The sequence below is a fragment of the Diadema antillarum genome, unplaced genomic scaffold (genome assembly GCF_040938485.1).
Source record: "Diadema antillarum isolate AM-2024a unplaced genomic scaffold, OU_Dant_1.0 seq00000460_RagTag, whole genome shotgun sequence".
Taxonomy (NCBI): domain Eukaryota; kingdom Metazoa; phylum Echinodermata; class Echinoidea; order Diadematoida; family Diadematidae; genus Diadema; species Diadema antillarum.
The window spans coordinates 2,362,216-2,387,453 of NW_027271431.1; the positions used below are offsets into that span (position 1 = coordinate 2,362,216).

Here is a 25,238-nt window from a genome sequence, read left to right on the forward strand (position 1 = left end):
TGTAATCCTCTTAAAGGTGATTGTTCAATTAGCACATTAAATGCATAACAACTAGTTTTGATAACGTGGAAGGCATTGCTAACACATGGGAAAATATGATGATAAGATCTTTTTGATATACATGCCCTATCACCACACAACACACATAAGTGGATTTCTTGAGTGGAAATGTTCAAATGTTCTATCTTTTTCATTTGTTTAAAAAGAAAAAAGGAAAATGGATGCACCATCTGTCATCACTCAGTGCCTACAAAAAAAATGTTCTGGTGAAAATGCTGAAAAGATAGCATTTAGGTTCTACCAACCTCTCTCTGAAGAGGCCATGCTCAGCTATCAGTTCAAAAACACGGATGAGATGGACCCTCAGAAAGTCTCGCCTCCGCTTGCGACGCATGTTCTAGAAAAAAGAAGGAAAGATCAGTGTCATCAAGCCATCTTCTGAAGAACATAGGAATGTTTAACATTATCTAAATGTCATCACGGCATCTCTCAAAGACATAAGAATATTGATGCTTATTCATCTAAGCTAATCAGTATGGTTACGGGAAAAAAAGGAGAGCATCGATACTCTTCAAAATCTACATAACATCAACCCAGTGAAAAATATATGACTGTGCAAGATGAAACAAGGAAAAGTAGAAATTACGCGGTGCGTAATATATGTCCCCGCCGGAAGTAGCATTTTGTAGCAAAATGTACAATATAGGTCAAAAATCAAGGTCAAAGGTCAAAGAAGTCAAAGGTCAAAATTCTGTGTAGAAGTTTTGAAGTGCTCACCTAGTGCCATCACATAAAGCAAACGGAATCGAAATCGGGTTAGAAATGGCGAAGGAGTAGCATTTTGTAGCAAAATGTACAACAAAATGTAGGTCAAAAATTAAGGTCAAAGGTCAAAGAGGTCAAAGGTCAAAGAGGTCAAAGGTCAAAGAAGTCAAAGGTCAAAATTCTGTGTAGAAGTTTTGAAGCCCTCACCTAGTGCCATCACATAAAGCAAACAGAATCGAAATCGGGTAAGAAATGGCGAAGGAGTAGCATTTTGTAGCAAAATGTACAATACAGGTCAAAAATCAAGGTCAAAGGTCAAAGAAGTCAAAGGTCAAAATTCTGTGTAGAAGTTTTGAAGCCCTCACCTAGTGCCATCACATAAAGCAAACAGAATCAAAATCGGGTTAGAAATGGCGAAGGAGTAGCATTTTGTAGCCAATGGACAATACGGGTCAAAAATCAAGGTCAAAGGTCAAAGAAGTCAAAGGTCAAAATTCTGTGTAGAAGTTTTGAAGCCCTCACCTAGTGCCATCACATAAAGCAAACGGAATCGAAATCGGGTAAGAAATGGCGAAGGAGTAGCATTTTGTAGCAAAATGTACAATACAGGTCAAAAATCAAGGTCAAAGGTCAAAGAAGTCAAAGGTCAAAATTCTGTGTAGAAGTTTTGAAGCCCTCACCTAGTGCCATCACATAAAGCAAACGGAATCGAAATCGGGTTAGAAATGGCGAAGGAGTAGCATTTTGTAGCAAAATGTACAATATAGGTCAAGGGTCAAGGTCAAAGGTCACGACTGAAATTCTGTGTATAAGTTTCAAAGCTCCCATGTAGTGCTATCATATAAAGCAAACAGAATCAAAATTGGCTCATAAATGACAGAGAAGTAGCAAATTGAAGATTTTGATCACACACGGACGCACACACGGACGGACACACGGACGGACGGACGGACGGACGGACACACACACGTACGCAGCCCGTTTCATAGTCCCCTGCTCGAACTCGTTCGGCGGGGACAATAAATCCTAGGTCTCAATATCGGAAACCCACCTCTTGTTTTCTCTCAAGCGCATCTTTCAGGAAAGGCTGCAGCTCATCCATTAGATCCCTGAAACAAGCACAAAACACTTCATTTTAGCAATTCAAATCATCATTTTGAATTACTGAACATTCATAGATCAATGCAAAGTGACAAAGATGATTGCTGAAATCAGAAAGTGTGGGAGTAATGATAATTATTCTTGAAAATATAAGCTCCTGAATTACAAGCACATGAATCAATCAAATCAACCTCAGCTGATGTGAAGTTTAGACATATCCATGTAATTTTACATTGTTAAAACCTTGTAAAGAAACGTAACCCCTAAAGAATGGCAATTATCATGTTATATGCGCAATCAGATTATGTGCCATACGTCAGACTCAGGTGACACCGTTCTGACATGACTTCAAATAATCATTTGCCTATAAGGCCCTCAGATTGCAAGAAGGAAGGGTGTAAGCACATTCCTCAGAGGTATATTTCAAAAACGTGTAACACACGATCATATTATGTAATGCTGTACTCTCACCTGAAAGCAAATGTGTTGGTCCAGCCGAGGCCGTTGACCACAGCCTCCCTAGTGTCTGTGTTATCACATCGAATGAGGGGCACCAGCATCTTGAAGAGCGTTACCGCGGAAACACCACTGGATGTGTTGTGGAGCCTGGCCTCCAACCTCTCAAGATGGGTAGAGCCCTCATACGAACCACTGGAAGGGAAAACATGGTATCACACAAAATTGATTTGACAGTAAATATATCTACATAATGACATTTTATGTTTATGTTCATGATATGGTATTTATCTTTATGCTAACAATATGTTAATATTCTTGTCTTCAAAAATATGTTTACATTTTTCTTAACATACAAATATCTTAATGTTTGTTTGTTTCATTTCTATCTGAGAAGATGGCTGGATAGCCCATATACAGCTGCAATAGCTGGTCTTCCATGGGGACCGGTCGGATGTAAGGTGGGACCACTTCACCGGGTTGAACATCCCGTATGTTATCATATAGTCCATGATGTGAGCAAGCACAATTTGCGACAATGAATAACACATATCTGCAATACTGACTACTGTGAATGGATTTCCAAACTGAGAATTCATAGTCATAGCACATAACTATGCACTTTTAAATAAAAAGGTAAATGTCATATGATACAAATTCAACTAATAACAAATGTTAGTATTCATATACTATCATGTAATTATACACAATATTGTAATACACATGTCACACTTCTCATCATCATTGATGTCAAATAATAATTAACATTTTGAAAATACTGAAAAAGCAGACTGGATATCATCAATATTCAAGCAATCTCTGTCAAGTCTGCTTGGGAAGGTTTACTGAGACTCAGCTGACACTTTTGTTTTTTCAAGTTCCTGGTATCACCAAGATTGTGAACCCACCTGTTAGGCTCCGGTGAGAGGCATCTCCTGGGGGTCTGGTAGCCGGCGCTGGGTGGGGCACAGCTGCAGGCAAAGACCAGGTAGTTCCTCCACAGGGCAATGTTATCATCCATCGGGTGGAGCACCTTCTTGGACCGGATGGATGTCCTCCCTTCCGACGGAGCACTGGGGGGGGGGGGGGGGGGAGTGGAAGTGGGTGAGGGGGAAGGAGGGACATGAGTGGGGCAAATACATTGCAGAGACGTAAAAGCGTCACAAGAGGATCAAACTGACCCTGCTTACAAAAGGAAATAAATTTTCTACAGACATTATTGAGAGGGCGATTTTGATTGAGGAAGATTTTGCCCCCAATACAAATGTCCAGGAAAGACTGCAGAAAGTTGATACCACATGACAAACATAGGCCATTAGGCTAGCAGGGCCACAAATCATGTAATGATTTGTATGTAAGCACTAGCACTCAAAGGCAAACTACACGTACATCATGTGTGCTTATTGAACTCTCATGTGAGGTCAATCTGCAGAGTAAAGAGCAAAGGAGACTAGGTACTAAACAAAAAAACATACTGTAGGCTCCTTTATGTAACTTCAAAGTCCAGTAACATTATATCTAGTTTCATACTGCCAATGAAAATTAGCATTCACAATCTCTTTGGTAATAAATTCTCATTCACCAATAACAAATAACAATGGCTGCTTTTTGGTTATTGAATAACAGCTACAGTTAACAGCTACAAAATCCTGATATGGAATTATCCTTTTGATAAAATGGATGCAATAAACAGTGATGTCTTCATGCCAGTTATTGTAATCAAAATCATAGACAGTTAAGGATAGGATATCTTCCAACTCCAAGCAACCAACCTCGGATCGATATGGCTATAGAGCTGAGTGAGGCGTGTGTAGACCACAGGCCAGGCGTGGGTGACAGCCATGGGGCAGTAGTGGGGCAGGCAATTGCTGTGGAAGAAGCGCGCCAGGCACGTCACCCAGGGGTTGAAGCCCCCCATGCCCCGGGACGCCAGCTTGGTCAGGCTGTCGCTGGCCCCAGACGACTCGTAGGTGCTCCCGGACCACTGGTTGATGGATCGCTCCACCACCCACTGGAGGTCCAGAGAGGGCAGGGCTGTGATGGTTGCCTAGTGGGAGTGGGGTCGGAGGAGGAGGAGGAAGATCAGGGATCAAGGTTTTGAACATAATTATGACATGATGTCCCATGATAGGAATCCCACAAACGTGCCATCAATTGGATTAACCTTCTCTCACATTTTTATACCAACATCATCACTTATTTCCTGTTTTGTCTGAAAGAAATATTTTCCTAATAATTCTATCTTTAACTTAAAGAATTATATTGCCTTCTTTATTTGACAAAGATGTGAGGAGTGCGAGTTCATAAACATCACAGTCACATGAAAAAAAAAAGCGACAGCTATTTCAAGGCCTTCATATAATGTTTTGTAAGCTGACTTATTGACTTCTAGTGCTCCAGTTTTTATTGCCTAATACCTGGAAGTCACTGTCTATTATTCAAAATAATTCTTTGTCTGGGGAATTCTCCTTCCATATCCTTTCCAAGAAATGTTTACCTCGTATAATTGTCATATTCTCATATAACACACCCTGATCATACCACAAACATCAAAATGTGATGATGTGAATGTCAGGTTACGATCATGACTCATGTTGGTACTTTACACAAAATCACAGGCATTCACAGTTAAGCTCATCCCTTTTTTCCCTCTTTTACAGCACCTTTTGTAGAATGCAGCCTTGTATGCTGCACAGTAAAATCTCAGCTTGTCATGTGTTTCTTGAATGGATGAACTGCATTTAGTACAGAAAGAATGGCTTCATGTTAAATGGGAAAGGATGAATCATGACAAAATGATCCAGACTAAAGGTCAAACCCATATCTCCTTCCCCCCCCCCCCCCCCCCCCCCCCCCCTTTCTTTGAAGGACATATCTCACCTTTTCTGCTGGTGGTAGCTGATTGATGAAGCTCTCAACGACACTGGGGCAAGCCCTATCAATCACATCTAACACACTGTCATCGTCGACCTTGAGGAACACAACAAACACATATCACTTTCTTCACGATATCCAAGTATACTCTTTCATTCAATGTGCTAACAGATATGTCACAGTTGGTAGAGTGACATCAATATTCAGACAACTACATAATATGTATGCATAACATCACAGAATACCGGTGGAAATACAGTGCCGATCTCTTCAACAGACGAAATCAATCCATCATAAAAAGCCCTCTTTGTTTGCATGATGAAGTTCCACTGCTCCCAATTCACTACAAGGCCTAGGTATAGCAGTGTTCCCTTGCAAATGGAAAGTCTGAACTCTCAGAATAACTGAGAATATATTCATATGGCAAATACACTAAACTTTCAAAGTGACTTGATAAATCCTAAACCACATTCACAATGTAAAAAATGTTCAAGCCAAACTGAATTGCTGACGCAAAAATTTTCTCATTCTACGTACAGAATGTAAAACATTTCTTAGCCAAACTGAATACTAAAATTTTTTTATAAGAAACTAAAGCATAAATAAAGCTGAATGTTAAACCACATGCTTTTGTTTTCTTCCTCTTGTATTGAACCCTCTAAATCACAGACAATCTCAAGACTATGTGTGGTGACAAAAGTGTCTGAGTATGAATTGGAAAGAGAGAGAGAGTGACCAAGTTGTTTATATCAACTGCTTCATACATAAAATTTGATATATTCGATGTTACAACTCCACACATTACCATATACTACATATAGATTTGAAAGGAAGGCATCAGGCCCGACGGGGCAAAGTCTCCTCACCCTGGAATATCCCAGGATGCCAAAGAGGGCTCGGACTTCCTTGAGGACGAAGAAGCTGAGTCGGCGGATGAGGGGACGACCGCTGCAGAGGAAGACGAGGGCAAAACCTTCCACCATGTTCAGCACATTGGCGTACGGGTTCCGCTCATATGGTGGCTTCACTTGCGCCTGTAGGGAGAGAATTATGAACAGAAGGCATGTACGACTTGACTGGGCCTGATATTGCCACTTTTTAGTATATCAAAGTTATGGAGCAGTTGATTCACAAAGTCTTGGTGACTGTTATTCTTATGAAGTGGGTGTAACATTTACATGAAGTAAGAACTGAAAATTTTGCAATGGGGTGATACATGAAATTGGAGCTTTACTTATTCAGCAGTCATGTTTGCAACTACTGAGCATTTTTATAAGAACAAAGGCTGACAACATGAGGAGCTTAAATCTATGAATATATATACCACACGAATCAAGAAATGATGAAAAAAATTATGTGACATGCTTCTGAAAAATCTAAATGCATTCCACAAGATCTTTTTGAAAAGTAATAAAATGTGTAGCTATTACGCAGACAAAACATTTGAGTTTCACAAGACTACACTAAGCCTGCATGTACACTGCAAGCCTTAATATATTTGCTCCACTTGCATTAATGAAATATGCACGAAATGCTGTAAAACGAGGAATGTTCACGTGCATTTTAATTTCGCAAATTTCGCGACAACCAAGATTCGCAAAATTGAAATTAAATTGTCTCCACTATATGCATTGAATGTTAGAGGCAACTTGCAAAAAATTCATGCCGCGAAAAAGGTCATCGGCTCCAATTTGCAAAAAACTTTATGCCACGAAAATATCGTGTTTTACAGTACATGAACAGGCGTTTAGCATCAAGCTTTTACCTCTTCATCTTTGCCTGTCTCAGCCATCTTCCACTGTGACAGGAGCTGCATCAGCATCTTGAGGGCGCTCTCCAGGATGAGGGGAAACATGTCGTGCACCTCGTGGACCATGAAGTGGACAAAGCAGAGGATGACTTCCTCTCGCCACTCAGGGAGGTCCACCACCACATTCTGTAAGGCGGTGAAGGCAAGCCTGGGTGTGATGGTGGATACAGAGAAGACAAGGGATGAGTCACTTTTTATTTCTAGCCATCCAGCCAATGAGACACAAAGAAGAATTGTTACAAGTCGTAATGTTTAGAGGTCATTGTCCAAGTCAAGCGATTTGCTTATTGGTAACGATCTCCTCCACCTGTATACTTAAAGATTTGCCATGATATATATGTATCATTCCCATGATCATATTTATATGTAATGAGAACTCTTGCTTATATTTTCATGACTTGTGAATATGTTCGATACTGTCATACTTATTTTCTTTTATACAAGTGGAGAAATAAAACTTACTGAAACTGAAAAAGAATGTTCTGACAGGATCTTAGAGAGAGGTTTTGATTAACCTTCCCAGGATCTCTTGTCTTAGAATGTCATTTCCACTCATTGCATGTGATGGAAATGTCTCTGGTTACAAGTCAGTTAATCATGGGGACATTAACCCATTTAGGACAGGCTGATTTTGCCACAACACACATTCCCCACAGACATCTGTCTGAGTATACTTGAGACTACTCTACAACAGGTAAAGAAAGATTAGATTGAATTAAACAGAGCATGGATGGCACATTTCATGCTTACAGAATGGACTGCAGCAAACTAATCCTTGATGATAATATCATTCTCTTTCCATGTCTGATCTCATTTAGGTGCAACAAAAGTGCACAGGGGAAATTCTTCACTGTTGTACACTGACTTTTTTTTCACATGTGCATAAGTGGTTCCATGAATATGAGGAACTCTAATCCTACTGCACATGCATGAAGCAAGGCTGTCAACATTCATCCACAAAAATCAGGGAGATTCCTTTGAGCAAGAAATGAGATACTTATGTGCTACATGCATCTCAACAGGCCAAAATAATTCCTACACCAGGGAGGTTTATGTGATTATTTTCTTGCTAGGACATGAAGAGACAGGCTTCCTGGAGAATCAGGGAGACTACTGGCAGCTCTGCCAATTCATGATTTTTGTCACATTAGACCACAATAAGTCTTGAGGAAACTACTGTATACGCTATATATTTCGCGGGGGTTTTATTTTCGCGAATTTCGCGAGTCAGGAGCTATTCGCGAAATTAACAACACGCGAAAATATTACCTTCCAAAATTAATCCCTTGCCTTGATGATACGAACATTTCAGTACTAGTATACCATGTCATGGCTTTACGAACAGACCATACTGGCTAAGCTTGTTTCCGCACGTCCACGTCTACTTACGAATACTGTAGAGAGCCAATCCATTATCGCAAGGGGACCACTCGTCAGAAATCTAGCGCGATGGACTTAACCACTTCAAAAATGTTGAATTCTAACTTACTAGTTCGCAGCGTTTGGTGAGTTTTTTTCATGCAGTGTATAACTAGTATCATTCTTATTTGCTAGTAAGTTGAAAATTCACTTTCTTTGCCACTTCGTATTTTCTCTGGTTCCTCAATCGCGAATTTAACCACTCGCGAAAATTTATGTACGCGAAAATTATAGCGTATACAGTATTATAATCATGACTTGTGGGCATCTGGCAACGTCATCGTCACATGGCAGACAGGGGGAAGGTGAGCAAGAAGATGTCACTCACCCGCGCAGTTCGTCGTCCCTATGGACTGTGAGTCTGGAGAGCAGTTCCAGCAGCTCTTTGCGGCTCATCCCGTCTGGGATGATGCGAGGGATGGCAGCGATGCAGGTACGGAACAACTCAATCTTGGGCTTCCTCTCATTTCTGCAGTCAAATCAAAAATTTACTCTCGTGTAAAAATGGACGATACGGTGATCGTACAAATGTGTTTAAACTCGGTAGATACACATAGAATATAATCCTAAGCATGCATTTTACAAATTCTGAAAACAGATGGAAGTGTGCAAGATATAAATTGACAGAAGTCAGTCAGCGCCCTTACCAACGATCATATTACTACCATTCTTCACAAAACACTTGTAGAATAGCCATCAATATCTAGAGTTAGGAACCAATCCAAAGAAAGTATTATACAATATAAAGCAAAAATGAGTTTCATTTGTATCCTACCAGTCATTTGTTCATTCCACAGAAACTCAAAGGAAATGTTCTTGTTCGCATCTAGATTATCATTACGAAGTACTCCATATTTGAGGTCATTTTGTGAATGGTCAGAATTTCTAGAACGGCGGAACTCACGTCATGAGGTCATCCAGCTCTTTGGTGAGACACTGGGCATTGGTCATGAGGAGGGCCTTTCCAACGGTCATGTCCAGTGAGCGCACAATGTGGTCAAGGGCCTTACGGATGCTGGGGTAGAAGGAGGCCACCCCGATGGTCTTGGCCCCGTCGTCGGTCAGCTGCTTGCTGAGGAAGGTCTTGCGGGTACGCAGCGTGTTCCCCGACGGCATGATACGGGTGGTAGTGGGCATGGGCGGGGCCTCCTCCTTCTGCTGTAGGCTGTCGGCGATCACCAGGAAGGCTCGCAGGCCGACGTTCATGCGCTGTACATCACGCATAGGAAAGACAAATGGATTGAACACAGGCGCAGACACGCAAAGGTTCATTCGCTCATTTGTAGCGAGTGATATTTCCTGATGCACTTGCACAATAGACACCGTCTACCTTGTTATCTACACACATCATAATTCTACACATGATGTGCACCTAACAACTAATAGGACTAAAGGGATAAATCTGATTCATTGGTGATCTGGAGTAGATTTGACCTTTTTTCCCCCCTTGTTTATAAATCATAGTCAATACAGATAAACCTGAGAAAAGGCTTCTATTAACACTTGGCAGCCAGAATGAGTGGTATTACCTTTAATATATACAAATGCAGTGTAACACTTTCATACAAATGTCCATCTAAACCATTCTTTTTTGGTTGAGAAGTCAAATATCAATTTGAATGTGATATCATATTCGGGTGTCTGCAATCTGCATGTGTCCAAGAAAGGGTAAAGGAAAGAAAGGACAGAGAGACGAAGAAAGAATGACAGAGAAAGATGGAGCGATGGAAGAACACAAGAAAGAGAGAGAGAGAGAAATGGTGAGAGGAGGAGAGGCAGAGTTCTGACTGACCTCTGGAAACAGCATTCTGCTCTTCCCAGTGACCCCGAGGAGGTCAAAGATGACGTCCCTGACGGCAAACTCCAGCTTCTCCTGGGCGATGAACTGGATGATCTTGACAAAGATGTGCAGGGGCGTGTCCCGCGGGATCACGTTGCGGGAGTTCTTGGGGAAGAGTGTGCCTGTGATGCTCTGGAGACGCATCTGGGTGGTGGTGTTACTCTCGCACTGGATGCGCATGATGTAGACCCAGAGGAGACGGTAGAGGGACTCCAGGGCCACGCGAGACATCTTTGGGTCTCGGTGCTACAACAGATCAACATTTCATGCCACGTGAAGGTGAAACGTTTCAATGGTAAGATTTGGCATCAACAGTTAGCAACAAAATGTGCTCCAGTATATAGCTAAGACAAAAGGTTAGTATGATGTAGTACAGGAGGAATAAGGCCCACTATTCTTTTCTCTAGTTGACCTTTTCTTTACAAAAGAAATTTTCAGTGATCGATTGATTACCAATTGTATTATTTCATTTATCTTCAATAAAAAAAAAAACCCAAACATGTCAGTATTAGAGTTAAGTATGAACTCCTTTTGATGACTGTTTACAAAAGTAATATATGCACAAGTGAAATAATAAATGGTGCACTCAACACATTTATTATATGATTGGTATCTATAATTGGGATAATGAAGCATGAAATATGTCTCTAAAATGGAGGAGCAATTACACAGGCATCATTTTCCACATATGACAAGCATAGCTTTTCTCATAAATATTTGATTTACATAGTGAGTTAAAAAGTATTTTAAAAAAATGTTCTAGCATCCTGCATTATCCATCAGCAGGTTATGAATCACATCACATCATGATTGCATGTCCCCCTCCCCTCCCCCCCCCCCCACCATGTAGACAAGGGAGTTACTGATTGATATCACATGGACCTGCAGAATAAAAGTACAAATACATTTGGAGCCCATTTCCTGACACTGCATCGTACCTTGAGGTTGGAGAGACAAAGCGTGAGAAAGTTATGCCAGTTGGTCAGGAAGAACTGCTTCTGGCTGACACACAGCAGACAGGTCAGGAGGGGGAATGCGGCCAGTGAGTGCTTCTTCTTACTGCACTGGTCCAGGGTCGTCTGGTACATCTTCTCCACAAAGTTCTTCAGTACGGGGATGTTGACCTCATTCTTGACACACTGCCGAGATATGACAACAAAAGAAAATTACAATTGAAGTTTTACAAACTACACACTTTCATGAAACTTGACCTGAAATGACATACTCTGCAAGTCCGAAGGCTCTTTTTCGCACATAACATATCAAACTACAAAGATGATGAATCTTTCATTTACATGATATAATCAAGTTTGTAGCTTTGTAAATTCCTATCGTACTTCATCTGTAGCATCTCCAATATTCCAATTTATTGATATTTCCCAACCTCCGGCAACGTCATGTGTTCAACGTGAAAAGTCATTTTGAGATTTTTTTTTTTCATTATCGAGTCTCGCAAACACACTCACAGCAGCAATGGGGACAAGAATCTCCACCAGCAACCCAGCGAGGGCGTGCTTGATGTCCTTGTCCTTGACCTCCAAGTAGTAGTTTGCGCACTCGTGGAGCAGCTGGAAGGACGTCTCAAAGTCCTCCACTGGGAACATCTTCACCCGGTAGAACTTGAGTCCCACCACCAAGCTGATGATGGCCTGTGGTATCAAGCGGTATCAAGTGGGAATAAAAGGAAGAGATTTGGAGCTGATGAAAGGCATAAACCATCAAGTCTTGGGAACATTTGACTGCAAAAATAATCGGCTTGTCTTTATCAAACTAGCACCTCTGAATTTCCCTGCGTACCCTACATGACGTACTGCCCTCTCAACTCATCTTTGTGTGGTCAGTACCACACTATTATACCCCAACTCGAGTGGTTCTCAGGTTATTGTGGTCGATGGAAATATTTGCATATAACAAAATGCATGAGCAGATGACTTTACAGACACACAAGTCTTCCAGAGCCATTCAAATAAGGAAGCATGTTAGAGTGGCATAATCAATCTCCATACACACTGAAAGCTGTTCTATCATCTGTGGCTCATATGGTTTACGGAAATGAGTGAGCAAACACACTCTTTTGTGTTCTTCCCTGTAATGACCACAGATATAATCATGGCACGACTGCAAAGTGTATGCCTGAGAAACAGTCCTTCGTGTGGAGAGGCATTTGTGTACCATGAGGAACTGGCAATAGTCGTGGATTGCATAGATTTGTATTTCTTTGACAGAGTAATCTATCACATATCATCCCTGGGGTGACAAGACCTTGCATCTTAAATTTGGGTAAAAATTACTTATATTGATTAATAGTCAGACAATCAGTTAAGTAATGTCCTGTCCAAATCCCAGCTGTCTTATCTCAAAAATAAAGACAAAATGGCATGTCAAAGGAAATGCTATCCCAATTGATACAGTGGTTTGGCTGCCATGTTTGTTTGTTTGTATTTTTTTTTTCTCTCCTGGACATTTGACATTTTGTAGATACTAGGTCTTGTCATCCCAGTGACAATATACTTATCCAGTCATGTGGGTCTGATTGATTTTCAGTGTGCGGGACCTGATCAGTAAGGTATATTCCTAACTGTCATCTGTGCCTATGGTGTCCCAATTGACACTTCACTCGCTCACTTTTATCATGTTTGGGATAGACGATATGCTACATACACTACGATGGTAGCCGAAAAATGAACCAATCAAGCTAAAAATGACCAAAGAGTGCCCCCCCCCCCCACCCCAATCCTTCCCTGGCCCGTCCTCACAAATGAGACCACTCACCTGAGTAGTCTGCACGTTCTGTGGCTCCGATCGGAGCTCCTTGAGCTCGGTGAAGAATCTCTTGCGAACCGACTGGAAGCGGGTGTGGGCCATGACGCCCAGAACCTCGGCATAGAGGTCGGCGATGATGTGGATGTTTTCAGTGTTTGGTCCACTCTGGAGTCTGCGATGACACACAGTGAGAGAAAGGGAAGTTGAGGTGGCGGTTTGCTTTGATGCTCACAAATGAAATTGAGCATGACGGTAGATAGCCAATCACATGAATGAATGCAATGATTACAGACGACAATCAAGCTGACAAGTAGAGACCAATACTCCATCAGTCCCCCTCATTTGGTTGTAAACAGACATAAATCTGCACTTCCAAAATGTACTGCAATATTTCATCCATTTCCTCTGTCTAGTTCCTGGTGGGTTGTTGGAAAAGAAAAATCAACCCACAAAAATATTCAGCCATGAAACTTCATCTTATGTACCACTGGCAATGCTTATTTCAAACTACATAGAACACTTAAAATCCTGGAGGCAGGATGTGCTATGACGGGTTTGAAATCAGTGGGGAGTACCCGTTATTCAAACATCTATTTGTGTGTGTGGGTTTCTTTTTTTAAAAGTAGGGTTTATTTTTCCTTCATAATCTTTAACTTATCGATAGATCTATGTCATGAAATAAAAGTGGCATACCCCTCTCTGCTCTTGAAGTGTCTGAATGCCAGCGTCTCAATATGGGTGACCATGTGATCGGGTACTGGGTGTAGAGGGAGCTGTTTCAGTACCTCAATCAGCACGAGGCAGAACAGAAAATCTACCGCCAGCTGAAACATAAAGAGAATGCATTAGAACCATCATTACAATTTGAATTCCCAGCATGTAAATGTACTGCAAAGAATCACTCATCCACAGAGACTCATTACAATTACTGGCCTCTCTTCATGACTGAAATCCTTTTTTTTGGTTAAATGAAACTGCCATCATATTTTTCTGTTTCCCTTTTTTTTTTCATACTGACAACTTTTTTTTTTAGTACTGTATGTGTTTTCAAGTCTTGCATATTCTCACTTTAATGCACATCCACAATGTGGATATTCAAAAATAAGTTGGTTAAAAAAAAAAGTGCATGCACCTTTGAATCAGGACAAAAGCTATGAGATAACACTGTATTGATATACACAGTATGCAGCATATACTATAGATATGCCACCTACATGCTTGATATCTACTAATCAAAGTTCATTTCCTCACTACGCTGAGTCATGAAAGGCATTTATGTTCATCGGATGAACTGCAGACTCACTGTAGAACCATAGTGTTGAGAAATCCATCACTTATCGTTCATACCAAGAATTGGTCACAATGAAACAAATTGTGGCCAAAGAGTGAAGTTCACACACAGGAAGGACAATGTCACTATGAGGGCTCATTGCCAAACGCATCCTCTACACTGTGATTTGTGTACGTGCATTTGCAACAAAGGGGTAAACTTTGACTGAATTGACGTCAACGATAAAGAAAACCCAAAATAGGGAATCACTGCAGATAAGAATTCAAATACAGTCGGGATGACAGACATCGTGCAAACAAAGAAAGAGGCTTAAATTAGGAAGTGAAAGACAGACACGCTGATGGGTGTTACGACACTATCACAGCATAAAAGTTTTACAGCCATATGATCCATTGATATTGACATACACTCATCAATGATCTTTTTACGGCTGGGAAGTGTCATGATAGTGGTGTATCATACAATACATTGAGGTAGGACTATGTATCCAGCAGAGACAACGTCATTGTTAAACTGTGGTAAATCATAACAGACATACATGTATAATAAAGATGCCACCAATAGGACACAACCAAGATGGGGGAAACTAATGATCTGACGTCATCGCTATTAAAAAGTCCTTTTTCTTTTGCCTTTGGTATGATACTCAGGGTAACTGTAATATTCCTACAACCTGTATGCTACACCATATATTTTTCAAGTACAGTATTTTGTGAATATCTGTCTACTTGCAAACCTCACAAACATAAAAACACTGTGAAATATACCCATATAGTAACTGGAGAACAACTTTTACAGCCACATGTTATTGATGAAAATATCAATTTTTCCTTGTGTACAAATATTATATATAATGTTAACCTGTAATAAGGTGGTACAAGGTGTTAACCTGTAATAAGGTGTTACAACACTCATTTCCCATAGACGCTTGTCCAAGCATTCTCAGGACTCGTCTTCAACGGGTTAACGCTTTTATTGACTCAATTCCATATCAAGATGCCTAAGACACACACACACTTACTGTATATTCACATATTCCTGTACCTTAACATAGCACAGTCACCCTAAAAATTTATTTAAGAACTTCAAGATCACTGATTTACACAGCACTCAATTTCGAAGGTATACTTACATCTCGCCTCTCTGAGAGGTAGTCCTTCTCCCTGTTAAAAAAAAAAACAGAAAAGAAGAAAACAACTAAAAGGAATAAGCATGGATCACAGAGTTATTGTCAAGACTGCACTTTTCAGTCTGGGGTCACATTTGTGCCAGACACATCAAGTCTATTACAATCAATGCTACACGAAACCGAAGTCTGGAGTTTATTACACGCCGTTCGGTGGTACATTTGATATTCTACCACATTGACATCCATCATTGCTGGCTGCAGAAAATTAAATTCTGACGTTTATTGCTGTTTCTCGCATCCAGCGACATATCGAATGCCACTTGGCCTTTCCGGATGGATTTTTTCCGGATTTGCGAAGTTGTGTTATATTACAGATATGAGTCCTGATAACGTTTTCACACCAGATCTAAGACTTTCTTCTGCCGAGATGAATGTATTAAGACAATAATGAATGCAGCTGAAGTTATCAATGCCAAAGGAAAGAAGAGAAGTCAAGCAAGTGACCAAGAAGAAATATGATAGATTGATATCTCTGACAGGATGGGAAATCAACTTAAAGTAAATGAAACCTCACAAAGCAAAAAACAAAAACAAAAATACAAATACAACCCCTCTGTGCAAAAACAAAACCAAAACAAAACCAAACATCAGATTACAATGTACCACTGAAGAACAAAAGATGAAATGTAATCACAAAACAATTCATTTTATTATTTCTATTTTATAAAAGTAATCTCTCACAAAACGAGACAATTCATTTTATTATTTCTATTTTATAAAAGTAATCTCTCAGAAAACAAGAACTATTTGAGAAATACAAACAAGTTTCACAGATAAAACAATTTTTCTTCATTATGTTTGTGTCTTCTGAATAGTTTCCTAGCTTTATGTGTCTTTTTTTAAATATCAGAGGTAATTTTTCTTTGTTCTTTCTTATTCTTGCTATACCACCATTATGGAGCATAGATCTTGAATTTCAAAAAAAAAACAACACTCTAGAACATTATTGCCATATAACATTTCCTTTTGCACAAAGAAAGCTGTACATCTGTCGTATGTATCTAGGGGTATCAAATATGACAGAAAGCTATAACTGCAACGGAATAATGATGATACATAATTATGCAAAGGCAGCGAGGATACAGGAATCTATATTTTGAGCGTGCCTCCAGAGATGATGCTATTAAAACATTCTCAGTAAGATTGGGATGGGAGAGGACTACCCTACACACAAATTCACAGGAGTTTAGATACATGTAGATCTTTTCAATTCTCTCCTTCCTCTCTTTGGAGAGATGGATGCAGCGGCATTACATTGAAAGTGGGCGAAATGGACGGAATCACTTTGGTAGCTCTCCGCGTTGATCCTTACCCCTTATTCTTTGGAGCCACCTTCTGCCTCTGAGACCCTTCCTCCTCGTTCTGCAGGGAGTACCAGTCAAACAGGGTCTTCAGGAGGGAGGGAAGACAGTGCTCAGCCACGGCACTCAGTGAGCTCAGCAGCTGATGGTGGTAGAGGATGGGAAGATAAAGGCTTAAAGGGGAAATCCACTTCCAATTCAAAGTAAACATGGGTGTCATTCTGCCTGTCTTCATTCACACATCATGCTAATGCATTTTAACAATCATCTTACCTTTACTTGAACATGTTCTTTTAATTCTTTCCTAAAGCATCACAGGCAAGGCAACTAAGTAATGAGTCTTTACAGATATACAGTATTTGGCTATTGTTACCTTGAAGAAATTGCATAAACAATCTCTCTGGCCAGAGACAGTCATCTACATGTAGCAGTATCAAGTCATGATCGACAGAGAAATCACAAAATTTTCAGAATTCCCCTCAAATTTCCGCAGGACTGAATACTTGTATTTCTCTTCTTCTTTTTTTTTTAAAACCAAAGCGATACTAAGAAACCAAATCAATACTCGAAACCATATCCAGCACTTATTAGGATTATCATCACACTTACAAAATAATGTATTATACAATTTAAGGGTCCCACTGTCACCCATTCACCTCCCTTCAGACAAGCATTGTAATGTTGAAAGACCAGAAACTTTTGTGTAATTAACTGTTGGTACCGGTACCAGGCCAATTTCAATACTATTCACTTCCTTAGCATTTCATGAATGAGAGTAGTTCTGCACATATCTAAATATCTCTCAAGTATATCTGCTTTGTTCTTATTTCACGTTCACATTATCTCACATCACGAAGTATTCAAAATTTATAAGGCATCTACATATAGAGCAAATCCCGTGAAGGTAAATAATTGACTTTGCAGCATGGTGATTTTTCTGACTTTGATTACGAATTGAAATGATGACAAATCTATGTCCCAGCTGACATTCACCCATGGCTGAGTTTCACAGCAATCCTTGAACTTAAAGGAACCAAATAAAACTACAAAAGATTGCTACACTCATGGATTTCCAGCTTACATCTACAATAGGCGGGAATACGACATTGACTGGCAGGATAACAACTTCGGTCGCGTAATAAAGGAAGCATTCAGGACACCATTTGCCTTCCATTAATGACTTCTATATGGGATGTACACAGGAGATAAGCCAGACTGTTGTTGCTACATTTCCAAATCAACATGTTTCACAACCATGTCAGAGATAATTTTTTGGATGTCTAGACACTGTTCACAGTGTTACTCTACATCTCATACAATGTAGGTAAAAAACAGAGTCATTAAATTTAAATCCCATCAGAAATACCTTCTTCCTTCACAACAATCTCTGCACTACAAGCGAATTCAGCTCTAACGGCAAAACAAAAACAGGATTTCTACAATCTCTCTAAAAGGATGTCATTGATATTGAAATTTATCGTCTCATTAATACTCTTCGGCACCTTGTGTAGTGCTTGTTGTTGTAGTTTTTTTCTTTTCTTCTCTTAAGACACAGATTTGTGTGTGTGTGTGTGTGTGTGTGTGTGTGTGTGTGTGTGTCTATAAAATGTATGGTGTGTTCTGTGTGTTTGTGTATCCATGTACCCAATCCAAGTGTCTTCGTACACGAGATCTTCCAGGAAAACACACCTTTTATCTAATCTACGCACACATTACATTAACCATAAACATCCTCGTTGCTGAGACGATGAGATAGGCAGACGATTTTATAAAAGCGGGCTAGAAAAAGGTCAACATATTTTGTGAGGAGTGTGATGGCCCATGGCGTGACTGTACTTAAAAGGAAAAATAAACCCATGAGGTCTGAGTTTCGGCTACATCACTATATCGTCGGGTGCCCGTGCATTGGCCGCTAACGCAATACAAATTGTATTGCGTTAGCGGCCAATGCACGGGCATCCGACGATATGGACAGTCACCTGATCAATGATCATGTCCCCTTTCGAGGGTTACTTTCAATGTGCATGTGTCTGTTGTAAGTTTATCTGTGTGTGCCTATATGAGTACAAACTAAAGATATGTGTGCATATTTTGATCACCTTTCATTCATATTCAGTGAGCTGCCTGGAACTCTTAGTACAAAATACAAACAGCGTTACATTTCACTTCAACAGACATTAAACAAATTGGACATTAAATATAAACTAACATACATACATTTCATATCACAATGTTGGATCGCAAACTAAAAGGCTTTCTTTCATTGATAGGTTGACTGATGTATGCCAGCCATTTTGTAATTCTTGCAGGCCAAAACAGCAAAACCTATCATTCAAATTTAACCAAATTTATTTGATGATAGGAACTTTTCTGCTTCAACTTGAAATTGAAGTATCTGGTACATGTGTACTTCAGATACATGTTAATTGTTAGCACCGGTTGTCCTGACTCTATACATTGCACTTTTTAGATGCACATTCAACAAGACATCTGTCCGATTCTCAAGAAATGCTGTGACAGCAAACATGCGTCAGTTGTTGTCAACGGCAGACACAACACATGGATTCCTTCCAACTTCCTACAGTGTAAATGATTGAATACAAGGAAAACAGGCAACTGTGGGCTCTAATAAGGCCATGGGCACAGATTATCCCGTTGCCTGGAACAGACTGCCGTAAATTAGGAACTAAAGTGCTCAGCTGACATAGGCACAGCCCAAATTAAAATCCTCATAGATAAGACCATCTGTTAAGAGGTTTGTCTGCCAGCGAAAGGTTTACACCTTTTTTTCTTTTTTCTTTTTTCTTTTTCTTTTTTTTGGGGGGGGGGGAGGGAGAAATTAGCCATTGTCTGTACATAGAATGTTTACTGCTATATTCAGCATCTGTGTGCATAGAACATTGGTAGCCTGTTGTAAAATTATCTATTATCTTTTATACAGATCTATCATCATCTATCTTTTATTTACAAAATCTCTTTGGTTTAGGTAGCGGACGACTAAAGCAATTCATTTCTGTAAGACTGTACTCTGGCATCCAAAAGTTCTCAACCTGCAGTGTACTGTAAAACGAGGAATGTTCACGTGCATCAGATTTGTGAAATTAAAATGCACATGAAAGTTCTTGTCTACACTATATGCATTGAATGTTAGAGGCAACTCGCGAAAATTTCTTGCTGCAAAAAAGGCCGTCGGCTCCAATTTGCGAAAATTTCATGCCGCCAAAATATCTTGTTTTGCAGTATTCTACAGTATGTCATTGAGTATAATCGTAACTTACGGTAAATGTTCAACCTTTGCATATCAAATAGATTGCTATCCCTTATCTCCATTTACTTTCAAATGGAAACATTGATATAATTTATAATAGACAAAAATATAAGAATCAGAAGAAATTTGGACAGATTTTACCCTTGTTGAAGGAATTTTCCAGAAAGCATGTCTCTGAACATGTTCACTGCACGCATGCTCATTTCTTGCTATAATTCTGATAAATCTCTGTGAGGGGTTGATTTCCCTTAAAGACACAGATCTATATCACTTTAATAGCAGATTATGAACAGGGACACATATACTGTAAGCAATGCCACTAAAAGCACAATTATGTACACAGCATTTATGTGTGTTTGTTTGTGTGTACCTAAATGTGAGTGTGTGTGTGTGCACAAATTGTCAGAAATTTGAATAGGAAACATTACTCAGGCTCTGTAACAATCATTAGTGACATTTACACAATCACTGTGGAATGTTGTAAGATGTATCCTGCACATTGTAGATTACTCAAGAATGAAACGCTACATTCTGTGTCTGTCATCTAGCAGTCACATGCATCAGAACTGTCTGGTGGATGTTTTGCTTGGCGCTAAGGATCTGACATCACCACAGCAAATGGTGGGCAATCGCTGATCAGCACAGGCTTGTGTGACGTGCTAACCAGCTGTTTCTGCGACAGGTCAGGGCTCACTTTAGACTAGGACCTTTTTTATTCACCAACATCCTTACATCGCTGTTTTCAAGTAAAGTGACAATGTCCCATGGAGTTTCATAGCACACTCCACCAAGACACATTTACCTTGCTTGCAGATTTTAGAGTGAGTGTTGGCCCCTTACCGGTACAGACTATTTAGGTTGTGTAAGTACAAATCGTCTGTTGAGAATGAGAAGGGCTTTAAGTTGTCTCGAACACTATGGGTTTTGTGGCAACTTAACGCCGTTGTCATTCTCAACCGACGAAATGTACAACTAATATCAAATTTAACACTGTAACTGCCACAGAATCTTTATTACAGATTCAGTACACAGTTGTGCTTTCCCAGAGATGGTAGCCAGCTCACATAAATTAATTCAAATTCTGAATTTCATGTTTTGAAAGTAGCAGACATTTGTATGACAGACATCTCAACAGGTTGACAACAATGAAATAACATTTTAGGGTTTTTTTTTCCATGTCTGATTTCTGGCATGGAAACTGAAGAATAAGCGAGATGGCAAGCCCTACACTGTGTCCCTGTACCAATCTGCACACGACATTCATGTGACCTCAAACAATCTGTGGATAATGAAAAGCACTGATCATCTGCTATCCTTCACAAGTCAACCTTTAGGACAGGCAACAAGTGTGTCTGTTGTGTCTTTAAATAGCTTCTTACCAGGAGAAGCCATGCGGTTTATACACTAGAGTGACTAAATTTACAGTGCTGAAAAGGCATTTATATCTGAAAAGTTAGCTGATATACATGCAGTGTGAGAGTTTGAATGCATAGCAATGCCTCATTTTGATTTTAATGGTGCATAATCGGAATTGGACGGCATGGAATTGAGAACTGAATTCATACAACTTTAGAATGCCTTCATTACAAAGAAAAGACTGCATCAAAATTTAGTGAGACAATATCCTCTTGACTTTCATGGGGGTCATAAATGTCAATAACATGTTTTCACTGAGTACTACAGTATACTACAGATACTTGCCTAAAGAAACAAATCTACTGTAAAACCATTGATTTTCGCATGCACTGTGATTTCACGAATTTCATGAGAGCCAAGATTCGCAAAATTAAAATAAACATGAAATCTCTTGGCTACACTATATGCATTGAATGCCAGTAGTACTACACTAAAATTTCTTGCCACAAACATTTTTTGTTTTACAGTATTCTTAAACAAGAAACCACTCTCCCTTTTCTAGTTGGGTGATATAAAAGAATACATACATATTTTTGACAGAGGTGTCTCATCAATGCAGAGACCTGGATGATGCAGGGAATAGGGAAGAGAGGATGGAGAGGGTCGTAACCATGGAAACTGGTCTCACCTGATCAAACTGCTGGTCCTCCCCTCGCTGTAGGCATTTGGCCAGGGGGCTCTCCTAGGGAGAAGGAGCATCAAGACATTCAGATGAATATTTCCATCAATGACAAGAGTCCTTCAGAATAAAAATTGAGGCAATGGATCAGCTAAGTTTGAGCCAAATCAGTCATGCATTAAGAAGAAAGGAAAGTTTGAATGTCATAAAATCATCTGACATGGATTTCTAGCTTTTGTGACTTAACATTTCTTGAATAGTCATACACCATGTATTTCTTTATATCAATGTAGACAAAATGACCATGGCATAATAATACTTGCATCAGCCCGCAGGAAATATGTTTGTCTACCTTGGAGGATTAACTTCATGTGATCCATGGTATCCATTTACTCTAGCCATCCCGTTAATTTGTCTTTCAGGAATGAGTAAAAGTAGAGGTGACACACTTAGGAGACAGTGGAGTATCATGCACAGATATCATGGCCACACAACCGTGACAACTTTGTTCTGAGGGACTTATGGAATCTCCTATTTCATGACCTGGCAACATTCCAGTAATTGGGTCATATTAGATACTTGTTTTAATTCACTTAACTTATCACACATCCACAGCATCTCATTTTTTCTCTCTGTGAGTGAAACACAGAAGCATAAAGATGTGCATGTCAGTGTGTGTTTGCAATAACTTTAAAGCACGTGCTCAATGTGCCACTTATTCACAGTAATACCAGTTTGTTTGTTTTTTCCCTTCAATTATGGATCAAGGAACTAGAACATGTTGTGTATATATGCCTGTTGACAATGTGTTACTCATAGTCAACAGTTTTTTGGGGGTTTTTTTAGCTACAGTTAAACTCGCCTAAGTCGACGTCGCATATGTCGAATAATCGCGCCAGTCGAAGATTTTAAAAAGTCCCGATTTTTCCCCATTGACTTACGTGTATTAATTCACTCACAAGTCGAATTTTTTTAAGTCGAATACACGCCTAAGTCGATGAAATTCCAAGAACACTTTCATGGAAAAACCATTGAATTCACCTTGCCTAAGTCGAATAAGATTTTATTGTGTAACAAGGAAAAGTAGAAATTACGCGGTGCGTAAAATATGTCCCCGCCGGAAGTAGTATTTAGTATCAAAATGTACTATATAGGTCAAAAGATCAAGGTCAAAGGTCAAAGAAGTCAAAGGTCAACATTCTGTGTAGCAGTTTTGAAGCCCTCACCTAGTGCCATCACATAAAGCAAATGGAATCGAAATTGGGTTAGAAATGGCGAAGGAGTAGCATTTTGTAGCCAATGTACAATATAGGTCAAAAATCAAGGTCAAAGGTCAAAGAAGTCAAAGGTCAAAATTCTGTGTACAAGTGTGGAAGCCCTCACCTAGTGCCATCACATAAAGCAAACGGAATCGAAATCGGGTTAGAAATGGCGAAGGAGTAGCATTTTGTAGCAAAATGTACAATATAGGTCAAAAAATCAAGGTCAAAGGTCAAACAAGGTCAAAGGTCAAAATTCTGTGTAGAAGTTTTGAAGCCCTCACCTAGTGCCATCACATAAAGCAAACGGAATCGAAATCGGGTTAGAAATGGCGAAGGAGTAGCATTTTGTAGCAAAATGTACAATACAGGTCAAAAATCAAGGTCAAAGGTCAAAGAAGTCAAAGGTCAAAATTCTGTGTAGAAGTTTTGAAGCCCTCACCTAGTGCCATCACATAAAGCAAACGGAATCGAAATCGGGTTAGAAATGGCGAAGGAGTAGCATTTTGTAGCAAAATGTACAATATAGGTCAAAGGTCAAGGTCAAAGGTCACGACTGAAATTCTGTGTACAAGTTTCAAAGCTCCCATGTAGTGCTATCATATAAAGCAAACAGAATCAAAATTGGCTCATAAATGACAGAGAAGTAGCAAATTGAAGATTTTGATCACACACGGACGCACACACGGACACACGGACGGACGGACGGACGGACACACGGACACACACACGTACGGAGCCCGTTTCATAGTCCCCTGCTCGAACTCGTTCGGCGGGGACAATAAATCATTGTCAAAATCATGAGACGCCAGTTTTTGCTATATACCAAAAGAAACTTTGCGTTAAAAACATTAACGTTTCATTTACGCAAGCGGTTTCACCTGAATCGTTATAAACGCAAACTAACGATCGGGAAAATTAACGTTTGTAGTGACGATGAGTAACGATCCCAAGCGCAAATTAACGATGTTTCGTTGACATTAGCGATAGTAACGCAAGAACTCACGCGAGATTTTGGTTTCCGTTACCCAGACCTGGTGAAAGGACGACGTATCGCCTCTGCCGAGTGTAGCGATCTATGCCTTATATACTTAGCGAAGTCTTTTCGCGAATCGTATCACGATTTCGCGAATGGTTAATATGCGACCGGGGTCACCAAAAACGCACGCTGTGCCAATAACAACAACAAAAAAGCCCGATGTTTGCCTTCAGTTTTGGAAAGGAATAGCGGTAACAGTCGGCTCCATAAGATGCTAGAACAAATGTCAGATGTTTGCTCTTAATTTTGGAAATGAATAATGGTAATATTCAATGTGGATAAAGCGTCTTGCTGAAGGGCAAATATCGGGCACACCGCTCCAGCTCTCAGCTCCAAAGTAGACAACATACATGTACATTATACACGTGTATGCGTGGTGTAACTGTAAGTCGATTTTTTTCGACTTACGCACAAGTCGAAACTCGCCTAAGTCGATGTGTTTTGCTCAGTCCCGAGAAGATCGACTTATGCGAGTTTAACTGTATCTTCATCTTGTCTATAGTGCTGATATTGGTATTAACCTAAGAGCTCTGGAAATATTTAGCAACTGAATAGAATGTAGACTCCGTCTATCATCCCAGTAACATTATTTGATCATTATTGGTATGAGGTATAAGCAATACCCTACTGCTTACTAAGTAATTTATGTATTCTGTCTATATTCAATTACATGCAAGTTGCTCTACGAAATGTGCTTTATATCTGTGTTGACATGATGTTTATGGATATTTTTCCTCTAAGGAAATGGAACAAGTTTTTCTATCCTCTCATATATATTATGTATCTAGTTAATGCTTAAATCATGGAAAGCACTTTGAATGCTGTAGT

The 25,238-nt window shown here is 39.8% G+C and overlaps 1 protein-coding gene across 1 annotated transcript in view; it reads right to left on the reverse strand.

Moving 5' to 3' along the window:
* The window catches only part of LOC139733106 (protein furry homolog-like), an 88,216-nt gene that overhangs the window by 47,884 nt on the left and 15,094 nt on the right, over positions 1 to 25,238 (reverse strand). Inside the window, exons 3-20 of the mRNA XM_071643949.1 lie at positions 22,122 to 22,175; positions 16,821 to 16,951; positions 15,452 to 15,482; positions 13,722 to 13,852; positions 13,038 to 13,200; positions 11,732 to 11,914; positions 11,204 to 11,404; positions 10,218 to 10,511; positions 9,330 to 9,634; positions 8,754 to 8,894; positions 6,962 to 7,154; positions 6,063 to 6,230; positions 5,203 to 5,292; positions 4,095 to 4,369; positions 3,231 to 3,395; positions 2,338 to 2,517; positions 1,817 to 1,874; positions 306 to 397 (exon numbers count right to left, since the gene is read on the reverse strand). Of these exons, the coding sequence (XP_071500050.1) occupies positions 306 to 397; positions 1,817 to 1,874; positions 2,338 to 2,517; positions 3,231 to 3,395; positions 4,095 to 4,369; positions 5,203 to 5,292; positions 6,063 to 6,230; positions 6,962 to 7,154; positions 8,754 to 8,894; positions 9,330 to 9,634; positions 10,218 to 10,511; positions 11,204 to 11,404; positions 11,732 to 11,914; positions 13,038 to 13,200; positions 13,722 to 13,852; positions 15,452 to 15,482; positions 16,821 to 16,951; positions 22,122 to 22,175 (2,855 nt within the window). The remainder of the gene's footprint in view (positions 1 to 305; positions 398 to 1,816; positions 1,875 to 2,337; positions 2,518 to 3,230; positions 3,396 to 4,094; positions 4,370 to 5,202; positions 5,293 to 6,062; positions 6,231 to 6,961; positions 7,155 to 8,753; positions 8,895 to 9,329; positions 9,635 to 10,217; positions 10,512 to 11,203; positions 11,405 to 11,731; positions 11,915 to 13,037; positions 13,201 to 13,721; positions 13,853 to 15,451; positions 15,483 to 16,820; positions 16,952 to 22,121; positions 22,176 to 25,238) is intronic.